The sequence below is a fragment of the Oncorhynchus mykiss genome, chromosome 17, assembly GCF_057628025.1.
Source record: "Oncorhynchus mykiss isolate SJ-2025 chromosome 17, ASM5762802v1, whole genome shotgun sequence".
In the NCBI taxonomy this organism is placed as follows: domain Eukaryota; kingdom Metazoa; phylum Chordata; class Actinopteri; order Salmoniformes; family Salmonidae; genus Oncorhynchus; species Oncorhynchus mykiss.
Genome location: NC_143038.1, coordinates 37229981 through 37257973, shown reverse-complemented (window position 1 = coordinate 37257973; position 27993 = coordinate 37229981). Strand labels below are relative to the sequence as shown.

General features: G+C 43.8%; 2 protein-coding genes across 2 annotated transcripts in view; both read left to right on the top strand.

The window, feature by feature from the left end:
- The first annotated feature begins 462 nt into the window (after window positions 1-462).
- On the top strand, window positions 463-18346 carry ptgis (prostaglandin I2 (prostacyclin) synthase). Its single transcript, XM_021568798.3, has 10 exons — window positions 463-1235; window positions 2122-2245; window positions 4195-4370; window positions 4643-4789; window positions 5021-5148; window positions 5639-5826; window positions 8587-8752; window positions 12806-12987; window positions 16464-16615; window positions 17887-18346. Exons 1-10 carry the CDS (start codon window positions 1165-1167, stop codon window positions 18035-18037), a joined length of 1485 nt encoding a protein of 494 aa, XP_021424473.2. The 5' UTR covers window positions 463-1164; the 3' UTR covers window positions 18038-18346.
- Window positions 18347-18604: 258 nt separating this feature from the next.
- kcnb1 (potassium voltage-gated channel subfamily B member 1) overlaps window positions 18605-27993 on the top strand; it is a 75208-nt gene continuing 65819 nt past the window's right edge. Inside the window, exons 1-2 of the mRNA XM_021568795.3 lie at window positions 18605-19002; window positions 21468-22126. Coding sequence (XP_021424470.1) covers window positions 21551-22126 — 576 coding nt within the window. The 5' untranslated portion in view covers window positions 18605-19002; window positions 21468-21550. The remainder of the gene's footprint in view (window positions 19003-21467; window positions 22127-27993) is intronic.

Genomic DNA, 27993 nt, shown 5'->3' with positions numbered 1-27993 from the left:
AAACGTATAGTGTATTGAAGGTTTAAAAAGGCTTCTAACGATTGTCATTTCCACTTTAAAATGTCAGGCTTGATTTGTCCTTAAGAATAATGTATTAACTCCTACAAAAAAAAATTATTTCACATTTCATGTTGCTGCAGGATCATTTTTCTGCTGTAGCAAACTGCCTCAAATTAAGATTCTACACCTATAGGTACGTTTCTATGGTGAATAGCTGTGGTGGTAAAAATTTCAGGGGAAATTCATTATTGCGTAATTTTAACAGTGCTAGTTCCATTTTTGTGTGGGATGTCAGTTTAATCAACATGCATGTGACAAAAATAAACACCTGTGGTTGGTGTGGTGTTCAATGCCAGCTTAATCATCAACAAGGTGTGAGCGAAATAAACATCCATTTGTCAAACAGACAGGAAATAACTGACAGGAAATAACTCTGTTCTCAAGACAGTGGAAATCCTTGCTGCAAAGATTTATTGCTGAAAATGAGGGTGGGGGGAAAAAAGGTAAACAGCCGAGTAGAAAGGGAGGCATGTCTTTACAAGAACTCTACAACAGTAAGAAGAGTCCATTTACTTAGGTTCTCTCATTCTAATGGAATGTTCTTACTCTGGTGACCGAGTGATACTATGTACTATATGTAGCCTATTCAACAGAATAAGTCAACAGAGGAGAGATGCTTCAGATTGGGTAGTTTCATTATCAGGAACAAGTGCAATAGAAAGACCACAAAGACCTATAATTATAGGACTAACTGGGATTTCATAAAGATAATGATTGAGAAACACTCATAGAGGACTTTGAATTCCCATTGTTCACACACTGTGTGGAGATGCTTAATTCATGGAACTTTTCTGCGAGGAATAACTGCAGAGAAGAACCAACGCCGCCTTAACAAATATTAAAATAGAAGAAAAAAAATCATTATTGACAAACTCATCGTGAGATTTTAATTTCAGTTCCCTTTTTGTCATGCAGAAAACTTGTTGGCAGTGCTCCCAGTGTCTGTTCTGTGACAGATAGAATCTAAGATGACACACACCTGTCACAATCCCCACCCATCTCCAACCCACACCTCAGATCTACTGTAGGGCAGCCACTTGACAATAAAGCCCACAGCTCCAGAGGAACTCATTTCACTGTCAAGCTCTCTCTTTAACGGGTAAAATGTTATGGACTATATTTTTACTGCTCAATGGTCTGCTCGCTCTCGTCATTCTTTACTCTTCCCGCTCAAGGTAAACGTTCTTCATATTTCTGTTTGATTTGGATTGTTAAACAAGAAATTGTAAATAAAGGACATTATTTGAGTTTAAAAAGGATAGCCTGCAATATTTCAAGGATGAAGTCAATGTCGTTTGCTATAATTTAGTTTCTCTCTCTGATATTGAACATCTTGGTGAAAAGATTAACCAACGTCTCACATGTTGTTTACTTAATCATTTACAAAGAAATGTACTTTCTATACAGAAATCAATTCATGAAAAAAATGTCAGGGTAAAAAATGCCTTACTAAACACACAGCATCGCTGAACGTGCAGGCTAGACCATTAACCTGGATTATGCTATTCTTCATGTAACCTTTCCCTAGACCATTCAAACCATTCAAACGCAGACCATTTCTTATACGGTACACATTGATTATGCCCTACTTCCTATTTCCACAGTGTATTACTAGTCTACGTTATGTCTGTATACATCAGCTCACACAGTTGACTGCTTTAGGGCATGTCCTTATGCCAACTGTAGAGCTACAACCAGTTGGTTTAGTTTGGGAGATGAAGTGATTTAACTCCTTTTATTCTGTCTGTCTGTCTGTCTGTCTGTCTGTCTGTCTGTCTGTCTGTCTGTCTGTCTGTCTGTCTGTCTGTCTGTCTGTCTGTGTGTGTGTGTGTGTGTGTGTGTGTGTGTGTGTGTGTGTGTGTGTGTGTGTGTGTGTGTGTGTGTGTGTGTGTGTGTGTGTGTGTGTGTATGTGTGTGTGTGTGTGTGTGTGTGTGTGTGTGTGTGTGTGTGTGTGTGTGTGTGTGTGTGTGTGTGTGTGTGTCTGTGTGTAAGGTATCATAAATAAACTTTCTCTATGATTATTGACCTTAGTGTTTGCTTTTTCTGTCTGTTTCTACCAGACAAAAAAATGAACCACCATTAGACAAAGGCTTCATTCCGTGGCTAGGTCATGCCCTGGAGTTTGGAAAAGATGCTGCAAAGTTTCTAACACGGATGAAACAAAAACATGGTGACATTTTTACGGTAGGAGTTCTTTATGCGTTTTTTTGTACAAGCCAGTTTGCTAAAGCAGAAAAATATCCCTGCAGCAACAGGGAATGTAAGTTATGTGGAATTATAATTCATGGACATTTCTGTAGGGGTTGATAGATTTTTCCAAAGGGAAACAAACACAAGTCCAAAATTTCAAAGTGGAAATTACGAGCCGTTTTAAACCTCAAATACACTACAAGTTAAAACAATTCTGCATCGCAAGAAAGTTTGTCTGCAACAGGGTGATCAAATTAAGATCAATCAATCAAATGTATTTATAAAGCCCTACTTACATCAGCTGATGTCACAAAGCGCTGTACCCAGCCTAAAACCCCAAACAGCAAGCAATGCAGGTGTAGAAGCATGGTGGCTAGGAAAAACTCCCTAGAAAGGCCACAACCTAAGTGGTTGTCGAGGGTGCAACAGGTCAGCACCTCAGGAGTAAATGTCAGTTGGCTTTTCATAGCCAATCATTCCGAGTATCTCTACCGCTCCTGCTGTCTCTAGAGAGTTAACAGCAGGCCTGGGACAGGTAGCACGTCTGGTGAAAAGGTCAGGGTTCCATAGCTACAGGCAGAACAGTTGAAAATGGAGCAGCAGGTGTCCCCAGGTGGACTGGGGACAGCAAGGAGTCATCAGGCCAGGTAGTCCTGAGGCATGGTCCTAGGGCTCAGGTCCTCCGATAGAGAGAGAGAGAGAAAGAAAGAAATAGAGAAAAAGAGAAAGAGAGAATTAGAAAGAGCATACTTAAATTCACACAGGACACTGGATGAGACAGGAGAAATACTCCAGATATAACAGACTGACCCTAGCCCCCCGACACATAAACGACTGCAGCATAAATACTGGAGGCTGAGACAGGAGGGGTCGGGAGACACTGTGGCCCCGTCCGACGATACCCCCGGACAGGGCCAAACAGGCAGGATATAACCCCACCCACTTTACCAAAGCACAGCCCCCACATCACTAGAGGAATATCTTCAACCACCAACTTACCATCCTGAGACAAGGCCGAGTGTAGCCCACAAAGATCTCCGCCACGGCACAACCCAAGGGGGGGGTGCCAACCCGGACAGGAAGATCACGTTAGTGACTCAACCCACTCAAGTGACGCACCCCTCCTAGGGACGGCATGGAAGAGCACCAGTAAGCCAGTGACTCAGCCCCTGTAATAGGGTTAGAGGCAGAGAATCCCAGTGGAGAGCAGGGAACCGGCCAGGCAGAGACAGCAAGGGCGGTTCGTTGCTCCAGTGCTTTTCCGTCACCTTCACACTCCTGGGCCATACTACACTCAATCATATGACCTACTGAAGAGATGAGTCTTCAATAAAGACTTAAAGGTTGAGACCGAGTCTGCGTCTCTCACATGGATAGGCAGATCATTCCATAAAAATGGAGCTCTATAGGAGAAAGCCCTGCCTCCAGCAGTTTGCTTAGATATTCTAGGGACAGTAAGGAGGCCTGCGTCTTGTGACCGTAGCGTACGTGTAGGTATGTATGGCAGGACAAAATCGGAAAGATAGGTAGGCGCAAGCCCATGTAATGCTTTGTAGGTTAGCAGTAAAACCTTGAAATCAGCCCTTGCCTTAACAGGAAGCTAGTATAGAGAGGCTAGCACTGGAGTAATATGATCAATTTCTTTGGTTCTAAGTCAAGATTCTAGCAGCCGATACTATACTGTATCTGTACCTGAGTTCCTCATCAATCTTCAACACATTCTTTATGTCTTTGTGACTGAGATATTACAGGTTGCTGTGAACCTGGATAGGTTATTTTTCAAAAGTTTATTTTGTCTTTGTAGAGTAGTGCTATGTGCATCTCCTACTCACTACTCATTTAGCTTTCTCAAACAATCTCAAACACTTGTAATGTGTAATGTGACTATGACAGACGTGTACAGACATGGCCGTGGCTTTACCGTTTCAAATAATGTCTCCCAGGTGCGTGTTTGTGGTCGTTACATCACTGTGCTGCTGGATCCTAACTCCTATGACGCGGTCCTCGATGACAAAGTTTCTCTGGACTTCAGTCGCTACGCCCAGGTCCTGATGCAAAGGATCTTCAACCTGAGACTACCCAATCACAACCCAGAAACAGAGAGGGCCTGGATGGAACAGTAGGTGTTCTAGACCTGTATCCACATGACCTCATGCCTGACCTCACACACATCCACACCTGTACACACACACCATCTTAATCCAATTCCGCTGCATCTACCTGTCCTTGTCAAGGACCATACCGTTTCTATTCTATTCTTTTCTATTACTGTAAATGGTATTGCGATGAGACATAATTTTCCACCAGAATAGATTACTTGCAAATTCATTGAATTCCCTGAGGTAACATGTTGTAGCAATAATTCGACCTCTCCATGAAATCCCTGTCCAGGCACTTCCAGGGCCCTAGCCTGGCCAGATTAAGCAGCACCATGCACCTCCACCTCCAGACACTGCTACGGGATGAGGAGAGGAGGTGTAGCCCAGCAGACTGGAGGCAGGATGGCCTCTTCAGCCTCTGTTACAGCTTGCTCTTCGGGTAAGAGCCAGAACCCAGAAACAAATTCTGTCTGGACTGGCCAGCTACTGTTCGTGTGTTTAATAGTCATCCTGCTCTTCAGGTTACATCAGACATTTCTCTGGGTCACTGGTCCGGGGGATGATTTAGGCTCAAATGACACTATCACACCTGGAGAAAATTGCATAACTCTTACACAAGAGGGAAGACGTACTCTTACTCTAGAGTTAATGCTTCTTTCTGTCCTCGTAGGGCTGGGTATCTCACACTGTTCGGTGCAGAGAACAGCAACGATGTCACCGCACTCGCTACTGTCTACAAAGAGTTCCGCACGTTTGATGGTCTCCTCGCAAAACTGGCACGTTCAACCCTCAAGCAAGGTACATATAGACGTATACCGAGTTTCATCTAATGCACGTGGTCGTACGTCACTTATATCAATACAGAATGGATCTATTCATACAATACGTTTCTGTCTCTCTGTACCTGTTTCTCTGTGTTCATGTGCGTGTCTCTGTGTGTGCCTGTGTCTCGGTGTTCCTGTCACTCTGGTGCTATCTAGAATCTATAAGGATTCTTCGGCTGTCCCCATAGGATAACCCTTTGAATAACCTTTATGGTTCCAGGTAGAACCCGTTTAGTTCCAGGTAGAAGCCTTTTGGGTTCCATGTAAAACCCTTTCCACAGAGGGTTCTACATGGAACCCTAAAGAGTTCTACCCGGAACCAAAAAGGGTTCTAACTGGAATCAAAAAGGGTTCTCCTATGGGGACAGCCGAAGAACCCTTTTGAACCCTTTTTTCTAAGAGTGTACCTGTCTCTCTCTGGGTGATCTTTCCTCTCTAACCTGTCTCTCTCTCTATGTTGCTAGAGGAGAAGAGGACAGCAAGCCTGTCCCAGGAGAGACTGTGGGAGCTGCTGTCCCCAGCGTGGCTGAGCAGAGGAAAGGGGTCAGAGAGCAGCTCCTGGCAGCAGAGTTACCTCAGCCATCTACAGACGGAAGGAGTGGAAACGGAGATGCAGAGACGAGCCATGCTGCTTCAGCTCTGGGCCACCCAGGTAAGTGGGAAAGTCAAGAACACACACTCACACGCACAGATGCAAGAGCATGTAAGAGCATGCACACACACACACACACACACACACACACACACACACACACACACACACACACAAGCATACAAATTCACACACAAAAAACACATGCAAGCACAGGCATACAAGCACGCACACATGCACGCACATGCGCACACACACACACACACACACACACACACACACACACACACACACACACACACACACACACACACACACACACAAAAAAAAACACATGCAAGCACAGGCATACAAGCACGCACACACACACACACACACACACACACACACACACACACACACACACACACACACACACACACACACACACACACACACACACACACACACATACACACACACACAAAATTACAGAGAACCAAGACCAATGCTTTCACAGTGTTCTGCCACACCTGGATATCACTCTCATACCTTCTCTTCCTGTGTCCTCTTTGAGACCTGTGGCCCTGGCATGAATAAGTTCACAGGATTCTTCTCTCCCAGTGACTCATGACTTCCTTGTTGGCACAGTTGACCCGTTATGTCATTATGTGAGAAGTAATGATTGTTAGGAATGTGACATGAGTTTCTATGAATGTGTCATGGCACCTGGGCTTGTTTGGAGTTCTGTGTAAACTGATCTGGGACAATGGGTCCACACATTCCAGAACATTATTGAAAAAAGAAGAGTTGGCAGGTCGCCCAAACCAACCTGCCTAATTTCAGAATTAGATCAAACGTTAGGCCTACAGTACACAAATTGTAGGACGATTTAGAAGGAAGTGGTATGCTATCAAATACATGAAACACATGGTTTCCATGTGTTTGATGCCATTCCATTTCTCCGGTCTGGCCATTATTATGAGCCGCCCTCCCCTAAGCAGCCTCCACTGATGAAGATGTATCATCTGTAATAGACATCAATGAATATTGATGTCAAAATCCAATATAGATCACAGCAATGAAGCATTATCTAACTCTATATTTATGAGCTCCAGAGGCAGTTTAATAGCAGGCTCCTTGTAGCTTCCTGTCTCAAACCAATCCCAACAAATTGTTATGAATGAGCTGCTGTTGCACTGTGTGGCCAGATGGGGGAGCTAGTGTAATGTCTGTCTGTCTGGTACCTGCCTTCACCACCAGCCTCAGAAAATAATAGAGTCACAGGTGTCATCTGTACCAGGCCTTCTCTGCTCCCCCTGGGACTTTGGCTGCTACTTTCAGCCTGGAGCATTGGAGGCCTAGTCGGCCCACTCAGACCAGGGGAGCAGGGAGAGAGTCCTTCGCCAAGATGGAGCCTCTCCCTCTGGGGACCTTGGCTCATCTGCCAGGCTAGGATAGGAGAGTGCAGCTAGTCCCTTAGCATCACTGTTCCCTGCGTATTAATGTATTTTCTGGAACAGAGACTCACTGTTCCAGTCACAGACAATCAGACAGAGCCAATCACCACTGAAACATATTAGAACTGAGGCTGAGTATAAGGAAGTGCCACGGAGAATATCTTCTGGTTGTTGTCTCTGTCACCACCAGTCGTACAGAGGTACTGTGGGCTTCCTCAGTAACAACACAATACTGAGTGAATCAGAGATGTCACTGAAGTCAAACATGCCAAATACAATTTTTCCATCGCAGATGTTTAGTTCCATGCTGTCTACATACAACAGACACAATCGCTAGATATTGCAAGAAAGTTATGAGAAAGTTATGTTTCTGGCTCTGTGTGTGTTGTTGTTGGGGATTGGAGTGGAGGCAGTTCCACAGTTCAGTGAATCTCTGAAACAGCCTGTCAGTGAGGCTCCAGTCCAATGTCAATATGCCTATGATGGACCCCAGGGAGCCTGTGTCACATTCAGCCCATCACACACCTGACTGCGGCTCTGCTTTCAACACAACTACACCAGTACACAGTGTACACACTCAGAGGAGTGGAGGAGGAGGTAAAGTTCCTTACCGTGTACACGTCTAATAGTGATTTCAATGGCAATTCAAAGTGTCTCAATCTGATTTAAAAAGTAAGAACGTGCAGCATTTGAAATGGCTATTTCTACTGCAACACTTCGACTGTAACCCAGCAAACTGGGACCACAAGAGATGAAGCCTCACACAGTTTGTGTAGCCTAGTGTCTGTCGTAACGGATCTGTGGGGAGGCCGGGGAGTCAACCAGAGATCCATTGGACCTGGTCTTCATCTTGCATTAGCCCTGGTTGTCAGTCGATCGGTGAAGACCTGGCCTGCAAGGGGGCGAGGAGAGAAGCTCCCTGAGCCCACAGCAATTACTGGCTGACAGGTTCAGACAGACGTCTCTCAGCCCTGTCTACACAGCCCTGACAGCTCTGATGGCTCCTCACTGCTCCTCAGATCACTACAGTACAGTACAGCAGTATCACGATGCAGGGTGGGATACAAAAAAAGAGAGAGAAAATTAAAGTAAAGTGAGACTGAAAGAAAGAGAGAGAAAATAAAAGTAAAGTGAGACTGAAAGAAAGAGAGATTTAGATGTGTCTAAACCCGCTTCCATTTTCCCCTGGGGGCTTCTTGCAGCGTGTTCACACTGTACAGTACCTGTTGTGGATTTGTCTATAACTGCAAGGTATCTACCTCATCATGCTTGGTAATGCGTTCACTGTCTTTGACGGACTGAGAGTGAGCCTTGTGTACTCTGTAACTGCCAAACAGTTTCTGAACGGACTGTGAGTCGATGTTGTGTTGTTCCATTCTAGGGTAACGCTGGGCCTGCTGCTTTCTGGCTTCTGAGTTTCCTGCTCACGCACCCCGAGGCCATGAGAGCTGTGAGGAAGGAGATCAGAGGCCTGCGTCTACAGGAGGACGGCTCTCTACAGCGACACCCTCTGGACACACTGGAGCACCACAGCACACCTGTGTTCGGTAAGAGCTCAAGCAACCTCCTCTATTATTCACTCACACTCTCTTCCACCTCAGGGCTCTCCAGGCTCTGCCTGTCCAGCCAAAGACATGCAGTGAAATATTGAACGGAAGCTCGTCTGAACTGTGTGGAACAACAGAGTGAAAAAATGAAAGATTCAGAGAGCTGAATGAGTAAAGATTGATAAATATATATATTTTTTTTTAGCTATGGTTGATTAAGGTTAACGTTTGCTTGCCACAGGGTGATATTAGAACATATTCTTGTGATCCATAGCATTCCAGAAGGACATACCTATAGTTGTATGATTGTGTAGTCTGGTGGCAGATCAGTTTGTGCTGTATAACGCCTACGGTTGTTCAAATCAAATCAAATGTTATTTGGCACATGCGCCGAATACAACAGGTGTAGACCTGACAGTGAAATGCTTACTTACAAGACCTTAACCAACAATGCAGTTTTAACAACAAAAAAAGTACAAATAAATCAAAATAAAAATATCAAATAATTATAGAACAGCGGTAAAATAACAATAGAGGAGCTATATACAGGGGGTACCAGTACATAGTCAATGTGGAGGCTATATACAGGGGGTACCGGTACAGAGTCAATGTGGAGGTTATATACAGGGGGTACCAGTACAGAGTCAATGTGGAGGATATATACAGGGGGTACCGGTACAGAGTCAATGTGGAGGTTATACACAGGGGGTACCAGTACAGAGTCAATGTGGAGGTTATATACAGGGGGTACCAGTACAGAGTCAATGTGGAGGTTATATACAGGGGGTACCAGTACAGAGTCAATGTGGAAGCGATATACAGGGGGTACCAGTACAGAGTCAATGTGGAGGCTATATACAGGGGGTACCAGTACAGAGTCAATGTGGAGGCTATATACAGGGGGTACCAGTACAGAGTCAATGTGGAGGTTATATACAGGGGGTACCGGTGCAGAGTCAATGTAGAGGTTATATACAGGGGGTACCGGTACAGAGTCAATGTGGAGGTTATATACAGGGGGTACCAGTACAGAGTCAATGTGGAGGTTATATACAGGGGGTACCAGTACAGAGTCAATGTGGAGGCTATATACAGGGGGTACCAGTACAGAGTCAATGTGGAGGTTATATACAGGGGGTACCAGTACAGAGTCAATGTGGAGGTTATATACAGGGGGTACCAGTACAGAGTCAATGTGGAGGCTATATACAGGGGGTACCAGTACAGAGTCAATGTGGAGGCTATATACAGGGGGTACCAGCACAGAGTCAATGTGGAGGCTATATACAGGGGGTACCAGTACAGAGTCAATGTGGAGGTTATATACAGGGGGTACCGGTACAGAGTCAATGTGGAGGCTATATACAGGGGGTACCAGTACAGAGTCAATGTGGAGGTTATATACAGGGGGTATCAGTACAGAGTCAATGTGGAGGCTATATACAGGGGGTACCGGTACAGAGTCAATGTGGAGGTTATATACAGGGGGTACCGGTACAGAGTCAATGTGGAGGTTATATACAGGGGGTACCGGTACAGAGTCAATGTGGAGGCTATATACAGGGGGTACCAGTACAGAGTCAATGTGGAGGCTATATACAGGGGGTACCGGTACAGAGTCAATGTGGAGGTTATATACAGAGGGTACCGGTACAGAGTCAATGTGGAGGTTATATACAGGGGGTACCGGTACAGAGTCAATGTGGAGGTTATATACAGGGGGTACCGTTACAGAGTCAATGTGGAGGCTATATACAGGGGGTACCGGTACAGAGTCAATGTGGAGGCTATATACAGGGGGTACCGGTACAGAGTCAATGTGGAGGCTATATACAGGGGTACCGGTACAGAGTCAATGTGGAGGCTATATACAGGGGGTACCGGTACAGAGTCAATGTGGAGGCTATATACAGGGGGTACCGGTACAGAGTCAATGTGGAGGTTATATACAGGGGGTACCGTTACAGAGTCAATGTGGAGGCTATATACAGGGGGTACCGGTACAGAGTCAATGTGGAGGCTATATACAGGGGGTACCGGTACAGAGTCAATGTGGAGGCTATATACAGGGGTACCGGTACAGAGTCAATGTGGAGGCTATATACAGGGGGTACCGGTACAGAGTCAATGTGGAGGCTATATACAGGGGGTACCGGTACAGAGTCAATGTGGAGGTTATATACAGGGGGTACTGGTACAGAGTCAATGTGGAGGTTATATACAGGGGGTACTGGTACAGAGTCAATGTGGAGGCTATATACAGGGGGTACCGGTACAGAGTCAATGTGGAGGCTATATACAGGGGGTACCGGTACAGAGTCAATGTGGAGGATATATACAGGGGGTACCGGGAAAGAGTCCATGTGGAGGCTTTATACAGGGGGTACTGGTACAGAGTCAATGTGGAGGCTATATACAGGAGATACCGGTACAGAGTCAATATGCAGGGGCACCGGTTAGTCGAGGTAATTGAGGAAACATTTACATGTAGGTAGAATTATTAAGGTGACTATGCATAGATAATCACAGAGAGTAGCTGCAGCGTAAAAGAGGGGGGGGGGGGGGGGTACTGAAAATAGTCTGGGTAGCCATTTGATTAGATGTTCAGGAGTCTTATGGCTTGGGGGTAGAAGCTGTTTAGAAGCCTCATGGACCTAGACTTGGCGCGCTGTAGCATAGAGAACAGTCTATGACTAGGGTGGCTGGAGTCTTTGACAAATCTTAGGGCCTTCCTCTGACACCACCTGGTATAGAGGTCCTGGATGGCAGGAAGCTTGGCCTCGGTGATGTACTGGGCCGTTCGCACTACCCTCTGTAGGCCGAGTAGTTGCCATACCAGGCAGTGATGCAACCCGTCAGGATGCTCTCGATGGTGTAGCTGAAGAACCTTTTGAGGATCTGAGGACCCATGCCAAATCTTTTCAGTCTCCTGAGTGGGAATAGGTTTTGTCATGCCCTCTTTACGACTGTTTAGGTGTGCTTGGACCATGTTAGTTTGTTGGTGATGTGGACGCCAAGGAACTTGAAGCTCTCAATCTGCTCCACTACAGCCCTATCGATGCGAATGGGGGCGTGCTCGGCCCTCCTTTTCCTGTAGTCCACAATAATCTTCTTTGTCTTGATCACGTTGAGGGAGAGGTTGTTGTCCTTGCACCACCCAGCCAGGTCTCTAATCTCCTCCCTATAGCCTGTCTCGTCGTTGTTGGTGATCAGGCCTACCACTGTTGTGTCATCGGCAAACTTAATGATGGTGTTGGAGTCGTGCCTGGCCGTGCAGTCATGAGTGAACAGGGATTACAGCATAGGACTGAGCAGGAACTCTGAGGGGCCCCGGTGTTGAGGATCAGCGTGGAGGATGTGTTGTTACTTACCCTTACCACCTGGGGGCGGCCCGTCAGGAAGTTCAGGATCCAGTTGCAGAGGGAGGTGTTTAGTCCCAGGGTCCTTAGCTTAGTGATGAGCTTTGAGGGCAGTATGGTGTTGAACGCTGAGCAACGAATAGCATTCTCACATAGGTGCTCCTTTTGTCCAGGTGTGAAAGGGCAGTGTGGAGTGAAATAGAGATTGTGTCATCTGTGGATCTGTTGGGGCGGTATGCAAATTTGATTGGGTCTAGGTTTTCTGGGATAATGGTGTTGATCTGAGCATTGACCATCCTTTCAAAGCACTTCATGGCTACAGACGTGAGTGCTATGGGTCGGTAGTTTAGGCAGGTTACCTCAGCGTTCTTGTGCACAGGGACTATGGTGGTCTGCTTGAAACATGTTGGTATTACAGACTCAGACAGGGACAGGTTGAAAATGTCAGTGAAGACAATTGCCAGTTGGTCAGCGTGTGCTCAGAGTACACGTCCTGGTAATCCGTCTGGCCCCACGACCTTGTGAATGTTGACCAGCTGTCAACCATTGGAGTTGGCTTTACAACACCAACAGATCTGGGACAAAGGTAATGATTCTGATTATTGAATGTGAATGATTATTCACAGGATTATTCACATTCACCCGGCAGCCACCCCTCTGACATCATACTTATTGTCCCTCCCTCCAATCACAGACAGTGTTCTGAGTGAGACCCTGCGTCTGACCGCTGCTGCCCTCATCACCAGAGAGGTGGTTCAGGATAAGACCCTTTGTCTGGCCAGTGGACAGGCATACCACCTCAGACAGGGGGACAGGGTGTGTATGTTCCCCTTCCTCAGCCCTCAGATGGACCCCCAGATACACCACGATCCACAGGTAATACAACACAATACGGGTTACCTGACAAAGACCCAGTTGGTGTTGAAATATTGTCTGAATAAATGGAACACATGTCAGTGTACAGCATGCCAGTGTACAGATTTATTTTAGTTTTAGATTACTGTTCAGTCTAATCCAGCACCTGGGACAAAGGCTTTTACGAATGTGTGCCTACAAGCCATAGACTGTTCTCTCTGCTTCCGCGCAGGAAGTCTGACACCAACAGGCTCCTGAACAGCTTCTATCCCGAGCCATAAGACTGATAATTAGCTAACAAAATGGCCACACAGACTATCTGAATTGACCGTTGTATTTTTTATTTTTGCACTGTCTCTATGCACACTCACAGGAATATACACACTCACGCACACTGACACTCCAACACAAACATAACATGCACACACATTTATACTGACTCAACACACACACGCACGCACACACTCACGTACATTCCTAATTTAGGATGCTGCTGCTCTGTTTATTATATATCCTGTTGCCGAGTCACCTTGCCCCTATACGTTTCTACCTCTTCTCACTCCAGTATCCCTGCACATTGTCAATGTGGTACTGGAACTGACGCTGTAACTGACCCTGTTAATAGCTTACTTACTTTCTCCTGTTATTCTTATTTCTTATTTTTATTTTTTTTGTGTGATTTTGTTCTAATTTGCTATTTTTAGTACTACACTAACCACTTTTCCATCCAAAGTTTTCATGCGAGCAAACGTATTTAAAAAAAATCAAGACTGCTGTAATGGAAACAGGAAGTTACGGTACAATTTTATAAATGCCAACAGGTATAGAGGTCCTGGATGGCAGGAAGCCATTTGTTATGTTACAGCCTTATTCAGAAATGGATTCAATAGTTTTTCCTTCATCAATCTACACAAAATACCCCATAATGACAAAGCAAAAACCATTTTTGCAACAAAAAAAACAGGAATATTACATTTACATAAGTATTCCGACAGTTTACCCAGTACTTTGCTGAAACACCTTTGGCAGCGATTATAGCCTTGAGTCTTCTTATGTATGATGCTACAAGCTTGGCACACCTGTATTTGGGAAGTTTCTCCCATTCTTCTCTGCAGATCCTTTCAAGTTCTGTCAGGTTGGAGGGGGAGCGTCGCTGCACAGCTATTTTCAGGCCTCTCCAGAGATGTTCATTTCCGGGCTCTGGCTGGGCCATTCAAAGACATTTAGAGACTTGTCCCAAAGCCACTCCTGCGTTGTCTTGGCTGTGTATTTAGGGTCATTGTCCTGTTGGAAGGTGAACCTTCACCCCAGTCTGAGATCCTCAAGGATCTCTCTGTACTTTGTTCCGTTCATCTTTCCGTCTATCCTGACTAGTCTCCCAGTCTCTGCCACTGAAAAACATCCCCACAGCATGATGCTGTCACCACCATGCTTCACCGTGGGGATGGTGCCAGGTTTCCTCCAGACGTGACGCTGGGGATTTAGGCCAAAGAGTTCAATCTTGGTTTCATCTGACCAGAGAATCTTGTCCTCCAGGTGCCTTTTGGCAAACTCCAAGGGGGTTGTCATATGCCTTTTACTGAGGAGTGGCTTCCGTCTGGCCACTCTACCATAAAGGCCTGATTGGTGGAGTACTGCAGAGATGGTTGTCCTTCTGGAAGGTTCTTCCATCTCCACAGAGGAACTCTGGAGCTATGTCAGAGTGACCATCGGGTTCTTGATCACCTCCCTGACCAAGGCCCTTCTCCCTCGATTGCTCAGTTTGGCCGAGCAGCCAGCTCTAGGAATAGTCTTGGTGGTTCCAAACTTCTTCCATTTAAGAATGATGGAGGTCACTGTGTTCCTAGGGACTTTCAATGCTGCAGAAATGTTTTGGTACCCTTCCATAGATCTATGCCTAGACACAATCCTGTCTCGGAGCCTACGGACAATTCATTCGACCTCATGACTTGGTTTTTGCACTGACATGCACTGTCAACTGTCAACTGTGTGTGTGTCTTTCCAAATCATGTCCAATCAATTGAATTTACCACAGGTGGACTCCAATCAGGTTGTAGAAACATCTCAAGTATGATCAATGGAAACAGGATGTAACTGAGCTCAATTTCGAGTCTCCAAGCAAAGGGTCTGAATACTTATTTAAACAAGTTATTTCTGTTTTTTTTTATCTTTAATACATTTGCAAACATTTCTCAAAAAAAAGCTGTTTTCACTTTTTCATTATGGGGTATTCTGTGTCGATTGATGTGGAAAACATTTAATTGAATCAATTTTACAATAAGGCTGTAATGTAACAAAATGTGGAAAAAGTCAAGGGGTTTGAATACTTTCTGAATGCACTGTAAAGGACAGACACTTCAGAACTAACTTCCTTTAGATCGTTTTTGTGGGACTATCTATTGTTCCATGTGATGAATCTGTTATTTAATGTGTTTGTATGGGCCAAAAGTTGTTTTATATATTTTTTTATCTTTCCAAATTCCTTCTCAAATAGCTAAATGATCCTTGGCATTAAAATCTGTCGACAAGTGGATGGAAACTAGCTATTGATATTGATTACTGCATTGTTGAGTTAGGAGCTTGCAAGACAGGCATTTCATTCTACCTGTGCGTGTGACATTAAAACTTGAAACAACCTCTCAATGCAATACATTACAGCAACCTGTTGAATTACTAAAGTCAATAATGTCATTGGAAAATAATATGTTTTTCTTAACTGACTTACCTTGTTAAATAAAAAAATATTATTAAAAAATACACAAACATGGTGAGGGGGAAAGTATTTCTGAGTATAGTACTGAGTACTGAGTATAGTACTACTGAATCAGGCTTTGTCTGCTGAGCTAATACAATGACTCTAATAGAATGACTCTAATACAATGACTCTAATACAATGACTCTAATACAATGACTCTAATACAATGACTCTAATAGAATGGCTCTAATACAATGACTCTAATACAATGACTCTAATAGAACGACTCTAATAGAATGATTTGAATAGAATGACGCTGTAGGAGGGCTCATTGTAATGTAATGGCTGGAATGGAATCGACAGAACAGAGTCAAATGTGGTTTCCGTATGTGTTTGATACCGTTCCATTTAATCCATTCCAGCCATTACAACGAGCCCGTCCTTCTATAGCTCCTTCCACCAGCCTCATCTGGTGTGAGTGCGTGTCTCATACACAGTGTTGTACTACGCAGTGTTTAAATGGCGCCACGATTACATGGTGGAAAGGTTAAAGGGCTAAGAAAGGAGATCCGATGGGGATTAGCTGGTTAAAGGCTGTAATTTGTGCGTGTGTGTGCGTGTGTGTGTGTGTGTGTGTGTGTGTGTGTGTGTGTGTGTGTGTGTAAGTGTGTGAGTGTGTGAGTGTGTGAGTGTGTGAGTGAGTGAGTGTGTGTTTGCATGCAGCATCACTGGAGCTACTTAATGTACTGTGGCATCTATCTATCACCATAACTTGGGTTTTTTCTTCTTCTCTGCTTTACAGACATTTCAATATGACCGCTTCCTAAATGCAGACGGGACAGAGAAGAAGAAGTTCTATAAGGGCGGGGAGAGACTAAAGTATTACACCATGCCATGGGGTGCAGGCAACAACATGTGTGTGGGGAGACACTTTGCAGTCAGTGGCATCAAACAGTGAGTGTGATATGACTTTCTCCACCTGGTCTCCCTCACACATAGCCTGGTCCCACTTCTGTTTGTGTTGTCTTGCCAACTTCTGTTGTTATTGTCACGTGACAATGACCATAGGAGTTGGCAAGACAGTACAATTAGGCTACCTCTCACCTAATTACATCTAAACCACCCCACGTTGTTCATACATCGTTTCCCCCAATGAATCAGTTCATTAGCAAGGTATTAATGATTCATGAAGCATTTACAATCACCTGAAGATCGCTGCCTAAGGCCAGTTGCTTTCAAACATCTCCGGGTGGGAGGAGCTATAGGAGGATGGGCTTATTGCCGTGGCTGGAATGCAATCAATGGAATGGTACCAAACACATCAAACACATGGAAACCCCTGTTGGACTCCGTTCCATTGATTCCATTCCAGCCATTACAATGAGCCTGTCCTCTGAGACACAATACCATTACTGTAGCACACACACACACACAGTCGTTAACGGCCATTTCAATAATTCAAGCCAACATTTTAACTCAATAGAGATACTATACATCAGAACAGCTAAGCAGACAGAACGATCAATATAGATAAAGGGCTGATCTGAGAAGTGGATTTTCTTAGTTGTTTCATGTGACATACTACACGCTACAAACATAGCCTAAGGCAGTGGTTTTCAAACCTTGCCTCGGGGGCGCCCAGCCATTCCATGTATTTGAACTGTTCTAGAGCTAGCACACTCTATTCCAGTCGTCAACTGATCATAAAGCCCTTGACTAGGTTAACACTAGCCTCATCTGGTATGTACTGTATGCACAGTTGGAGAGGGGTAGAGGGTCCTTGAAGAAAATCACAAAGTGCTGATGTCAGTGTCTTTCTGTGCCAGATATCAGTAGTTCAAAGGTAAAGTCCTAGTTATCCACAGTGAGAGTAAGAGGCCAGATGATAATATGGGAAGACGGTAGAACAGCTGTGCACATACAGTATGTGCTCGCAACCTCTAGGCTTTACCATATGTGTGATATGCAAATAGTGTATTACATGGCCGACTACATCCAGATTTATTTCTACAGGCATTGTGTACATTGTTCTTTAACCCTTTCAATGCATGCTGGGTGATTGATATTGTTACAGACAGTTATATAACATGAGGTCGCCTGTCATTATTCTTCTGCTAGCTAGTGTTCTTCGTGCCTCCAGAACCATGCTAGACGTCCTATACTCCCAACGGGGGCCAAGAGGATTGACTTAACTAACCTTACTCTCCTTTCTATGTGATTCTCAGGTTTGTGTTCATGGTCCTCTCCCGGCTGGACCTGGAGCTGTGTGACCCAACCGCCATCGTCCCTCCGGTCAATCCTGGTCGCTATGGTTTCGGAATGCTCCAGCCCGACGGAGACCTGGAGGTCCGCTACAGACTCAAGACTCTGCAGTAGGACACGACCCCTAACCTCTGACTCCTGCATCCTGCACTAGAACTAGGACATGATTAGCCTGGTCCCAGATCTGTTTGTGTTGTATAGCCATGTTTGGCATGACAATGACATTAGGAGTTGGCAAGACAGCCCAACCAAATATGGGACCAGGCTAGGACATGACTTCCTCCTACATCCTCCTGATACTGACTGCACTCAATACAAATCAGTTTCATGTTTTTATTTATAGTTTTTTTTTCAATGTTGTTTTTACATTCAAACTATATCACTTGTACTGTATATCTCTGAATAATAAATAATGTATCTGAATTATTTGCTTGTGTTGCTTGTCTCTCAAGACCAAATGCCTTGAATGAACTGCACATCATCATAACCTCACCCATATGGCGAAGTGCACACATTACAACAAATAGGCTTTGAATCACAACGAGAATGAGGGGGGTTTAGATGATAGAATTCAGTGCAGTTATATTATATCTGTCTGGATGAATTGGGGGGGAATTAGTACTCCATGTGGCGAATAAGATTGCAGGTCCTTAGTTCTGTAATGTAAGGGTTAAAAGCCTCAATGTGAAGCCGGGCGATGAAACTGCCTGCCGCGCTACGGATCAACCTGCGCAGCTACCAGTCGCGCCGCCCTTCTCACAGACAGCGGACGGGGGAAGACCCCGGAGCAGAAAACCGTGTGCATTCACAATATACATAATTGTTGATTATTTCCAGTAAAGTGGGCGGGTAACATAGTAGGCGGACTAAATCAGTGTATAGGATCCCTTATCTAACCATGTCCAAGGCGGAGGAGATCCAACGTGCCACCGAGGCAACACCGCTTGAAACCGAATGGGTCAGAAACCGTTCCCAGGAATAGGCTAATAAACCAATGACGTTTCCTCCTTTTTCCTCTTCGATTGAATGTTTTCATATATGCCTCTCTCTGCCGTCGGATGAGCCAGCCTGAAGTTAAGGTATGTGGGAGGCTTGTTCCGAATAGTCAAATAACAGGTTATATTTGTTGGTCTCCTTTATAAAGCAAGTATTGCTAGATGGTTAAATTGCTGTTGTTATTTATTTAATATCATAGTTTTTAATACAGTCATATAGGCCTGCTCTACATGAATAGACATTTACACACAGCATGACAAATGAGCAACAATTAAACCTCTTAAATGTGCCAAAAAAATAAATGCAAAACAACATTGACGAATTGTTGTTCATAGCACGGGGGATCGCAGGGGAGTTGGTAGGTTCCTACATTGACGTTAAAATTCCAGCTTTTTGAAGATGTGCGTTCGGACGTTTTGTAGCCTGTACAACCGTCACATAGCCAGATCGATAGACCGTGGCAGATAAATGGTGTTATTTCTGTTTCTAATAACGGTTGATTAATCCACAATATTGACTTCATTGACAAAAAAATGGCCACGGAGAAAACGATATCAAGTTATCATTTTATATTTGGCCCACCACAGCAATTTAGCTCAAGGCTATACCGTATACTGTGGAGAGAAAGTAAGTTTTGTAACTTGGTTGACACAACAGTATTTGATTGTCAGGAATGGAAAATACAAAATGTTTATATAATCAAGACGGTTTGCTACTTTGATTTTGAAAGCTTATTTTGAATGCAAATGCATGCAACTGGTTCATCAATGAGGGTGGGACAGAGCATGCTGCAACATTAATATTCAACTGACACTGTGGAGGATCCTTCACCTGCTACTGTATGGATCGGTGATCGTCCAAAGCGTTCCGTAGGGTACTGTAAGAGAAGGATGGGTGGTGATGGTTTGTTCTGATTTGGGAACTCATCTTGAACGGTGAGATAAAACGCATTGGTCTGAGTTGTAGAGAGACACCAGGTAAAACACCTGATTTATGAAAGTACTGCATCAGTAGCTTTATGGTTGTGACATAAGCCTTATGCATTCATTTCTTCAGAATGTTTTAAAATGGCCTCCTCAGTCGCAAACGTCTCTAGTTCATTATTTATTCAAGGTAAAATGGGTTTACTTGAGTGCAGCGTTCGGGTGTCATGATGGCTCTATCACTTATGACCTGCTTTGCTAGGTGTTATACAGCAATTTGAACAGCATTAAATATTTCGAAGCATGCTTTCCTGCCCAAGGGAACTCGCCCGAGTTCAGTTCACAGTCGGGTGAAAAGCGCCCGCTGTCGTTTCAGCACCAGTGCAGAGTGGACAGCGCTCACCTGAGCTGCTGCCGAGTCCCGACCCATTATTCAGAATGGATTCATGGACAGGACAGCACCCTCGATCTCAGAGCAGATTACGCTCTTAGAAAATAAGTTTACATTTCTTTAAGAGTTAGCTAGCTTGTAAAGTGGTTGATTAAAGTAACATTTTTTCCTGTCTAGCTACCCTTACAACAATATAACAACGTAAAATGTGTTGAGCTTAAATTTCACACATGAAATCACATTTTCACATGTATTACATTTAGAGTTCACATGTTAACACCACTTTTTCAGTGTGAATTCTTACATGTAAATTGCAGTTGCACGTGAAATATTGCTGTTTCACATGTAAAAATTCACATGAGAAACTCTCACTTTCACAAGTGTAATTGCAATTTCACATGTGAAAACGAATCATACGTGAAAATACAATTTTAACATCTGGAATCGCAATTTCACATGTGATGGTGAAATAGTGTTCTGCTCACATGTGAAAATGTGGTGTTAATATGTTGCAGTAGCCTCTTGGTTGAATGGTCAAGATGTCGGCTTCTTCGGTGGGAGAAGTTACAAAAACACACGTGAAATGTATAATATCACATGTGGAATGTTGGGAAACCACATGTGTCTGAGTGCTGAGAAAAATGAACAAATGAAAAATATATTATATGTTTTTCACGTGTGATTTATTCACAGGAAAAAGTCATGTGAAACATCATGCATGTGTCCAAAAACCTCATGTCTGACTTGTGAAAATTTCACGTGATTATAGTTTTTTTTATTATCCTCTGACATTTTTCGCTGATTATTGCACCAAAAAAATGTCACGTGGAATTGTTCACATGATTTGTATGAACCTTGCTGTTTGCCACTCCGAACTCTGCAAAAAATATTGCAAAATACTAATGTAATCTCCCCCTCCTCTCCCCTTTGCCTTTACTGGGTGTATGTTTAGAACCTTTTTTAGTAAAGGGTTCTTTAATCTCGTCCAAAGAACCAAGAGGTTCTATCTAGAACCCCCCCCCCCCCCCCCCCCCCCCCAAAAAAAGAGTGTACCATCATCTTTGTATTCACTCCTCTGAGTCGGCGATGAGTCTGTGGCATGGCTCGAGGAATGTTCTGAGTAGGTCATTGTGAATGCCTGGGCTACTGGCTCCATTTGAGACTCTTGTCATTAACATTATTCCTATTTTCCTCTCTTTTATCCCTCTCCTTCTCTACTCCCCCCCCCTCCCAGATTCACAAGCGTAAATGTAGTCCGTAACTTACCCCCGCCTGGATCTTGCCTGTTGAACTCGGTGGAACTCTTGACAGTTGAAAATGGAGAAATCCTCAATGGGGTTGACTAAGACTGGCTCGCGGTCGACCGCATCTCTCCCCCCAGAACCGGTGGACATCATCCGCAGCAAGTCATGTTACCGCCGAGTACGGCTCAACGTTGGGGGACTTCCACACGAGGTCCTCTGGAGAACGTTGGATAGGTTACCGCGCACCCGGTTAGGGAAACTACGAGACTGCAACACCCATGACTCGCTCATGGAGGTATGTGACGACTACAACTTGGACGAGAACGAGTACTTTTTCGACAGGCACCCAGGGGCGTTCACGTCCATTCTGAACTTCTACCGGACCGGCAAGCTCCACATGATGGAGGAGATGTGCGCCCTGTCGTTCAGTCAGGAGCTGGACTACTGGGGCATAGATGAGATCTACCTGGAGTCCTGCTGCCAGGCCAGATACCACCAGAAGAAAGAACAGATGAACGAGGAGCTCAAAAGAGAGCAAGACACCTTAAACGACAGAGAGGGAGAAGAGTTCGACAACACATGTTGTGCCGACAAACGAAAGAAACTCTGGGACCTTTTAGAAAAGCCTAGTTCATCCGTCGCAGCCAAGGTAACCTTTCATTCCAAATGTCATATGTGGACAGAATTCATTTAACTTGTTAATGATGACTTCCTTTCATAATTTATAGATATGTATAGAGAGAGAGAGAGAGAGAGAGAGAGAGAGAGAGAGAGAGAGAGAGAGATTTGATGAATGCAACATGTGCGACTACTAATAGATCAATGATTCGATCAGAATTCAGCATAACAGTCAGCTTCTGTATGATCACGATGGGTTAAGTTATATTAGGACCTTATCAGGCCTGCTGAAATACAACCACTGTTCCTTTGCTGTGTTGTTATCTCAACATAATCCCAACCGTGAGCCCCAGTAGTTATGTGATCAGGTGTGGAATGGATGAGCTCAGTCAGTACTGCTCATTACTTCTTCCTCTAAGGCAATGTCAGGATGGGTCAGCTAGAGCTAGATCACATCCATACCTTTACACTGCTCAGAGAGAGAGATAGAGAGAGAGAGAGAGAGAGAGAGAGAGAGAGAGAGAGAGAGAGAGAGAGAGAGAGAGAGAAAGAGAGAGAGCACACAATGCTTTGTTGTTCAGCTGTAGCTGTTCTTGCCTCTTCTCGGAAATGGAATTAGACCAGGAGTTGATAACAGCTTCTGAAGCTTTATAGGAAGTAGCTATGGTACTGTATGTGAGAGCTGTCATTACTTAACCAACAGGCTGTGGAGAGATACTACACACACACGCACACGCACACACACACAGACACACACACAGGCTGTGGAGAGATACTGTATATGTGAGAGCTGCCAGTGCTTTACAATCAGGCTGTGGAGTAGATGAGATTAGTACGTCCAGTGTGTCAGCATAATGGCTCCTTCACACAGGCATCAATGAGATGCACAATCAATGTTTATCAGGTTAACTTGAAGTTTTGTTGTAGTGCTACTGTAAGATTGTACAAATCCAGGCTCTCACTGTAGGTGGGTTGATATTATACCATTCTGTCTTAGTTATTCTGATATTGGCAATTGGCCTCTCTTCAATCACGTCTCTTCAATGAATAAGTCAATGTTGAAACTTCAGGCTGATCAAATTCCCAACCAAATATCAATTTGAAGTTACTGATATCTTGTAAGTTATTGATACTGGAACTATTGAAGCTTCTATCATAAGACAAATGATTTTTCCTACACCAGTGCTTCCATCAAGGCAAGGTCACTTTGTAGCCCGCTAGTGTGGGCGGACTGTAGCTCGAGCGTCACATCAAATTACGTTTTTTATCAAAAAATGACAGATTTCAGCACGCAATTACACCGACAGTGTGATTTTATGTGAGGTCGGAGCTCCAGTCCGCACACACTAGTCGCCGCTCAACTCCATCGTAAATCGTGGAGTTGAGTTTAGTCGGCTCGGTCACCGTGTAGTTAACAAGCCATTAACGTACGGTAATGTCTTGACGTAATGTCTGGCTGCAGTGCTGCCGGTCAGATAGCTGTTTGGCCACACTGTACATTTATGTCACTCCTCTGAGTGGAGTCAATAAAAGTCTTGTGTCTGTAGACTTGTAGTGTATGTGACAGGAAAAAGAGCAGCCTCTACATAATTGTGGGAGTGTTTATCAATTCCTAATTTAGCTTAGAAGGCCAATGTAAAACCACAAAGCCAAACTACTAAAAGCATTAATAATACAGCTGGTGCATGTTGAATTGAGTCTTACCAACATCTTAAGCTGGGTCCCTGTGTACCCACCTGTCTCCTTGGCTAATATTGGGATCATCGAACAAACGAACAAACAAACAAACCCACACACACACACAATAACCCATCAACAGATGGTCATTGATCAAATCCATATACATTTATATACTATAGTATTCACTGTCGTGTTTTTGCGGACGTGAGTGTAGTATACTAAAGTATTCCCTGTCGTGTTTTTGAGGACATGACTAGGCCTGTGGCGGTCACGGAATTTTGTCAGCCGGTGATTGTCAGGCAAATAACTGTCGGTTTCACTGTAATTGACCTCTAAATAACATAAACACATTTAGCATCTCCTGGATTCCTACAAGCCACTGACGCAGACCTTCAGAACATCTACATTTAAAAAGTCTAATAAATCCATGTAATACAGCCTACACCCTTTCAATACATCCATTACTTATTTTAGACAGGACTAAAGAAACATGATATGAAGATAATGAAGTCTATTTCAGAAGAACAGAATAGCCTACTCTGAGTTATACTTATTTTAGGTCCTGATCGGGGTATGCCAAATGGCTGTGGGCTACACTAGTTAATTTAGCAGACAAGATTTGCTTCGAATTGTGTGGCATTATTTTATAGTACAAAGAATACAATTGAACAAAGCTGAATGAAATAGAAAGGATATTTTCTCCAAACGATTTGAGGGAGTGCGCACATGCGGCTATTCTGTGTTTAGCTGTTAACAAAGAAATAGGTATTCTTATATGCTTCATTTAGTGTAACTTCAGTTGTTCTACATACGTTGGGCTACACAGTGGGGCAAAAAAGTATTTAGCCACCAATTGTGCAAGTTCTCCCACTTAAAAAGATGAGAGAGGCCTGTAATTTTTCACAGGTACACTTCAACTATGACAGACAAAATGAGAAAAGAAATCCAGAAAATCACATTGTAGGATTTTTAATGAATTTATTTGCAAATTATGGTGGAAAATAAGTATTTGGTCAATAACAAAAGTTTATCTCAATACTTTGTTATATACCCTTTGTTGGCAATGACAGAGGTAAAACGTTTTCTGTAAGTCTTCACCAAGTTTTCACACACTGTTGCTGGTATTTTGGCCCAGTCCTCCATGCAGATCTCCTCTAGAGCAGTGATGTTTTGGGGCTGTTGCTGGGCAACACGGACTTTCAACTCCGTCCAAAGATGTTCTATGGGGTTGAGATCTGGAGACTGGCTAGGCCACTCCAGGACCTTGAAATGCTTCTTACGAAGCCACTCCTTCGCTGCCCGGGCATTGTGTTTGGGATCATTGTCATGCTGAAAGACCCAGCCACGTTTCATCTTCAATGCCCTTGCTGATGGAAGGAGGTTTTCTCTCAAAATCTCACGATACATGGCCCCATTCATTCTTTCCTTCACACGGATCAGTCGTCCTGGTCCCTTTGCAGAAAAACATCCCCAAAGCATGATGTTTCCACCCCCATGCTTCACAGTAGGTATGGTGTTCTTTGGATGCTCAGCATTCTTTGTCCTCCAAACACGACGAGTTTAGTTTTTACCAAAATATTATATTTTGGTTTGATCTGACCTTATGACATTCTCCCAATCTTCTTCTGGATCATCCAAATGCTCTCTAGCAAACTTCAGACGGACCTGGACATGTATTGGCTTAAGCAGGGGGACATGTCTGGCACTGCAGGATTTGAGTCCTTGGCGACGTAGTGTGTTACTGATGGTAGGCTTTGTTACTTTGGTCCCAGCTCTCTGCAGGTCATTCACTAGGTCCCCCCGTGTGGTTCTGGGATTTTTGCTCACCGTTCTTGTGATCATTTTGACCCCACGGGGTGAGATCTTGCGTGGAGCCCCAGATCGAGGGAGATTATCAGTGGTCTTGTATGTCTTCCATTTCATAATAATTGATCCATAGGTTGATTTTTTTCAACCCAAGCTGCTTACCTATTGCAGATTCAGTCCTCCCAGCCTGGTGCAGGTCTACAATTTGGTTTCTGGTGTCCTTTGACAGCTCTTTGGTCTTGGCCATAGTGGAGTTTGGAGTGTGACTGTTTGAGGTTGTGGACAGGTGCCTTTTATATTGATAACAAGTTCAAACAGGTGGAGGACAGAGGAGTTACAGGTCTGTGAGAGCCAGAAATGTTGCTTGTTTGTAGGTGCCCAAATACTTATTTTCCACCATAATTTGCAAATAAATTCATAAAAAATGCTACAATGTCATTTTCTGGATTTTTTTTACAGGCCTCTCTCATCTTTTTAAGTGGGAGAACTTGCACAATTGGTGGCTGACAAAATACTTTTTTGCCCCACTGTATGTTTTGATACATTGTAAGGCTGCGTGATGCGACTCAAATTATGATTTGAAAAAAGTTGCTTGAAAGTCATGAGCTATTCTTTGGTGTTTTTTTTCGCAGGCTGTACACACTACATCAGTCAGTGATTCAAAATTTGACAAGCACTTGAGAATGACAAGAATTTCACAGCGGCATCCCCTTTGTGTGGCCGTAATGCACCCTAAAAAAGTCATGCCTTTTGCGGCCAGTGGCCGTTGTGCCCTTCTCCCTGAGTGCTGTGTGCTCCGAAATCACCTCTCACCCACATGGCTCTCCATTGCATGATTGGGTCTTTCTCACAGGCTAAAAGTGAAGACAGACACATCGGGGATGCAACTGCATCCGTCCTTATCCAATTCCGAGGTGCATATTGAAGATATTTGAAGAACTGTCCACAATTACTTTTCATCAGCCAACAAGATGAGTAGGCCTAACGAACAGCAAAAGCCCTAGGCCATATCAATTTACTATTCCAAAACTTAGTCTGGGACAGTTGTGGGACGCGATAGATGTCAAATGAATACAACCACCAGCACCAAAAAAAAATCATTTTTTACGCAGTGTGGTTGACGCAGTAGATCAGAACATTTAGCTTAAAATGTTGATGAACTATTAGGCAGTGGTGTAAAGTACTTTTACTTGTAATTCACTATATTCCTAAAGAAAATGATGTACTTTTTACTCCATACAATTTCCCTGACTCTCATTACATTTTGAATGCTTAACAGGGAGGCCCATGGGGCGACGCCTCTGCCTCTGTTATGGCGGACTCACTACTCACATGCTTAGTTTGTAAATTATGTCTGATTGTTGGAGCGTAACCTTAGCTATCCGTAAATGTAAAAAAAACTAAAAAATGAATTTGAAATACTTAAATACTTTTGATACTTAAGTATATTTAAAACCAAATACTTATAGACTTTTACTCAAGTAGGATTTTACTGGGTGACTTTCACTTTTACTTGAGTCCTTTTCTATTTAGGTACAGTGTATCTTTACTTTTACTCAAGTAAGACAATTGGGTACTTTTTCCACCGCTGCTATTGGGCTATTTCTTTTATAAGCGCAGCAATGCGCACATGGTAGTAGGCTATAAGCGTGAATGTTCCATTAGCGGAAAACACCACTATCAAAAGTCACCGCAAATGCAATTATGCATGTAATGCTTTTATTATAAAGGTGCATTTTTATGGTGAAAATTATCTTCCCCAAACTTGAAACTCACACGCTGCTTATGTATGCCAGTTCGGCTCTACACTCCTTGTAAAGCGGATTAAAGTTATTTGGCCACTTCAGTTGTGATACAAACCTTATCAAAACGTATAGGCCTATTGGCTAGGCTACATGAGGTGTGCGACTATGATTAGAAAAAGTTGCAAAAAAGGCATTGTTTTTTATGCTGGGCATCATTTACAAGTGATAATACATAATTCACAAGTGATTCGCTAATATTGTCACCCAGGACTGGAATTGACCTTCCGTACTCCAGATTGGGTGTCGCACTTTTCCCCCATCCCTAGGAAACACACCTGATTTAAACTAATTTAATTTTTAACTGAAGATCATGATTAGTTAATTATTGGAGTCAGGTGTGTTAGCTGGGGTTGGGGCAAATGTGTGACACCAATCAGGCCCCCGAGGACTGGAATTGCTCAGGCCTGGATTAGAGGGACAATAGAGTGCTGAGTACCAGGCAGGTAGAACGTTTGGTAGGCTACTAATTACCAGCAGTAGCATCAGAACTTGGAGAAGCCTAATTACCGTAACTAAATAGTCATGTGGAATTTGACTGCCTTCATGACTCGTGGCGGTAATACAGTCACCGCAACATGACTGTAATATACTACAGTATTCCATGTAG

Coding starts and splice junctions, on each gene's coding strand:
- ptgis (XM_021568798.3), top strand. CDS start 1,165: ATGTTATGGACTATATTTTTACTGCTCAATGGTCTGCTCGCTCTCGTC. Junction 2,246..4,194: donor AACATGGTGACATTTTTACG/GTAGGAGTTCTT, acceptor AATGTCTCCCAG/GTGCGTGTTTGTGGTCGTTA. Junction 12,988..16,463: donor AGATACACCACGATCCACAG/GTAATACAACAC, acceptor TCTGCTTTACAG/ACATTTCAATATGACCGCTT.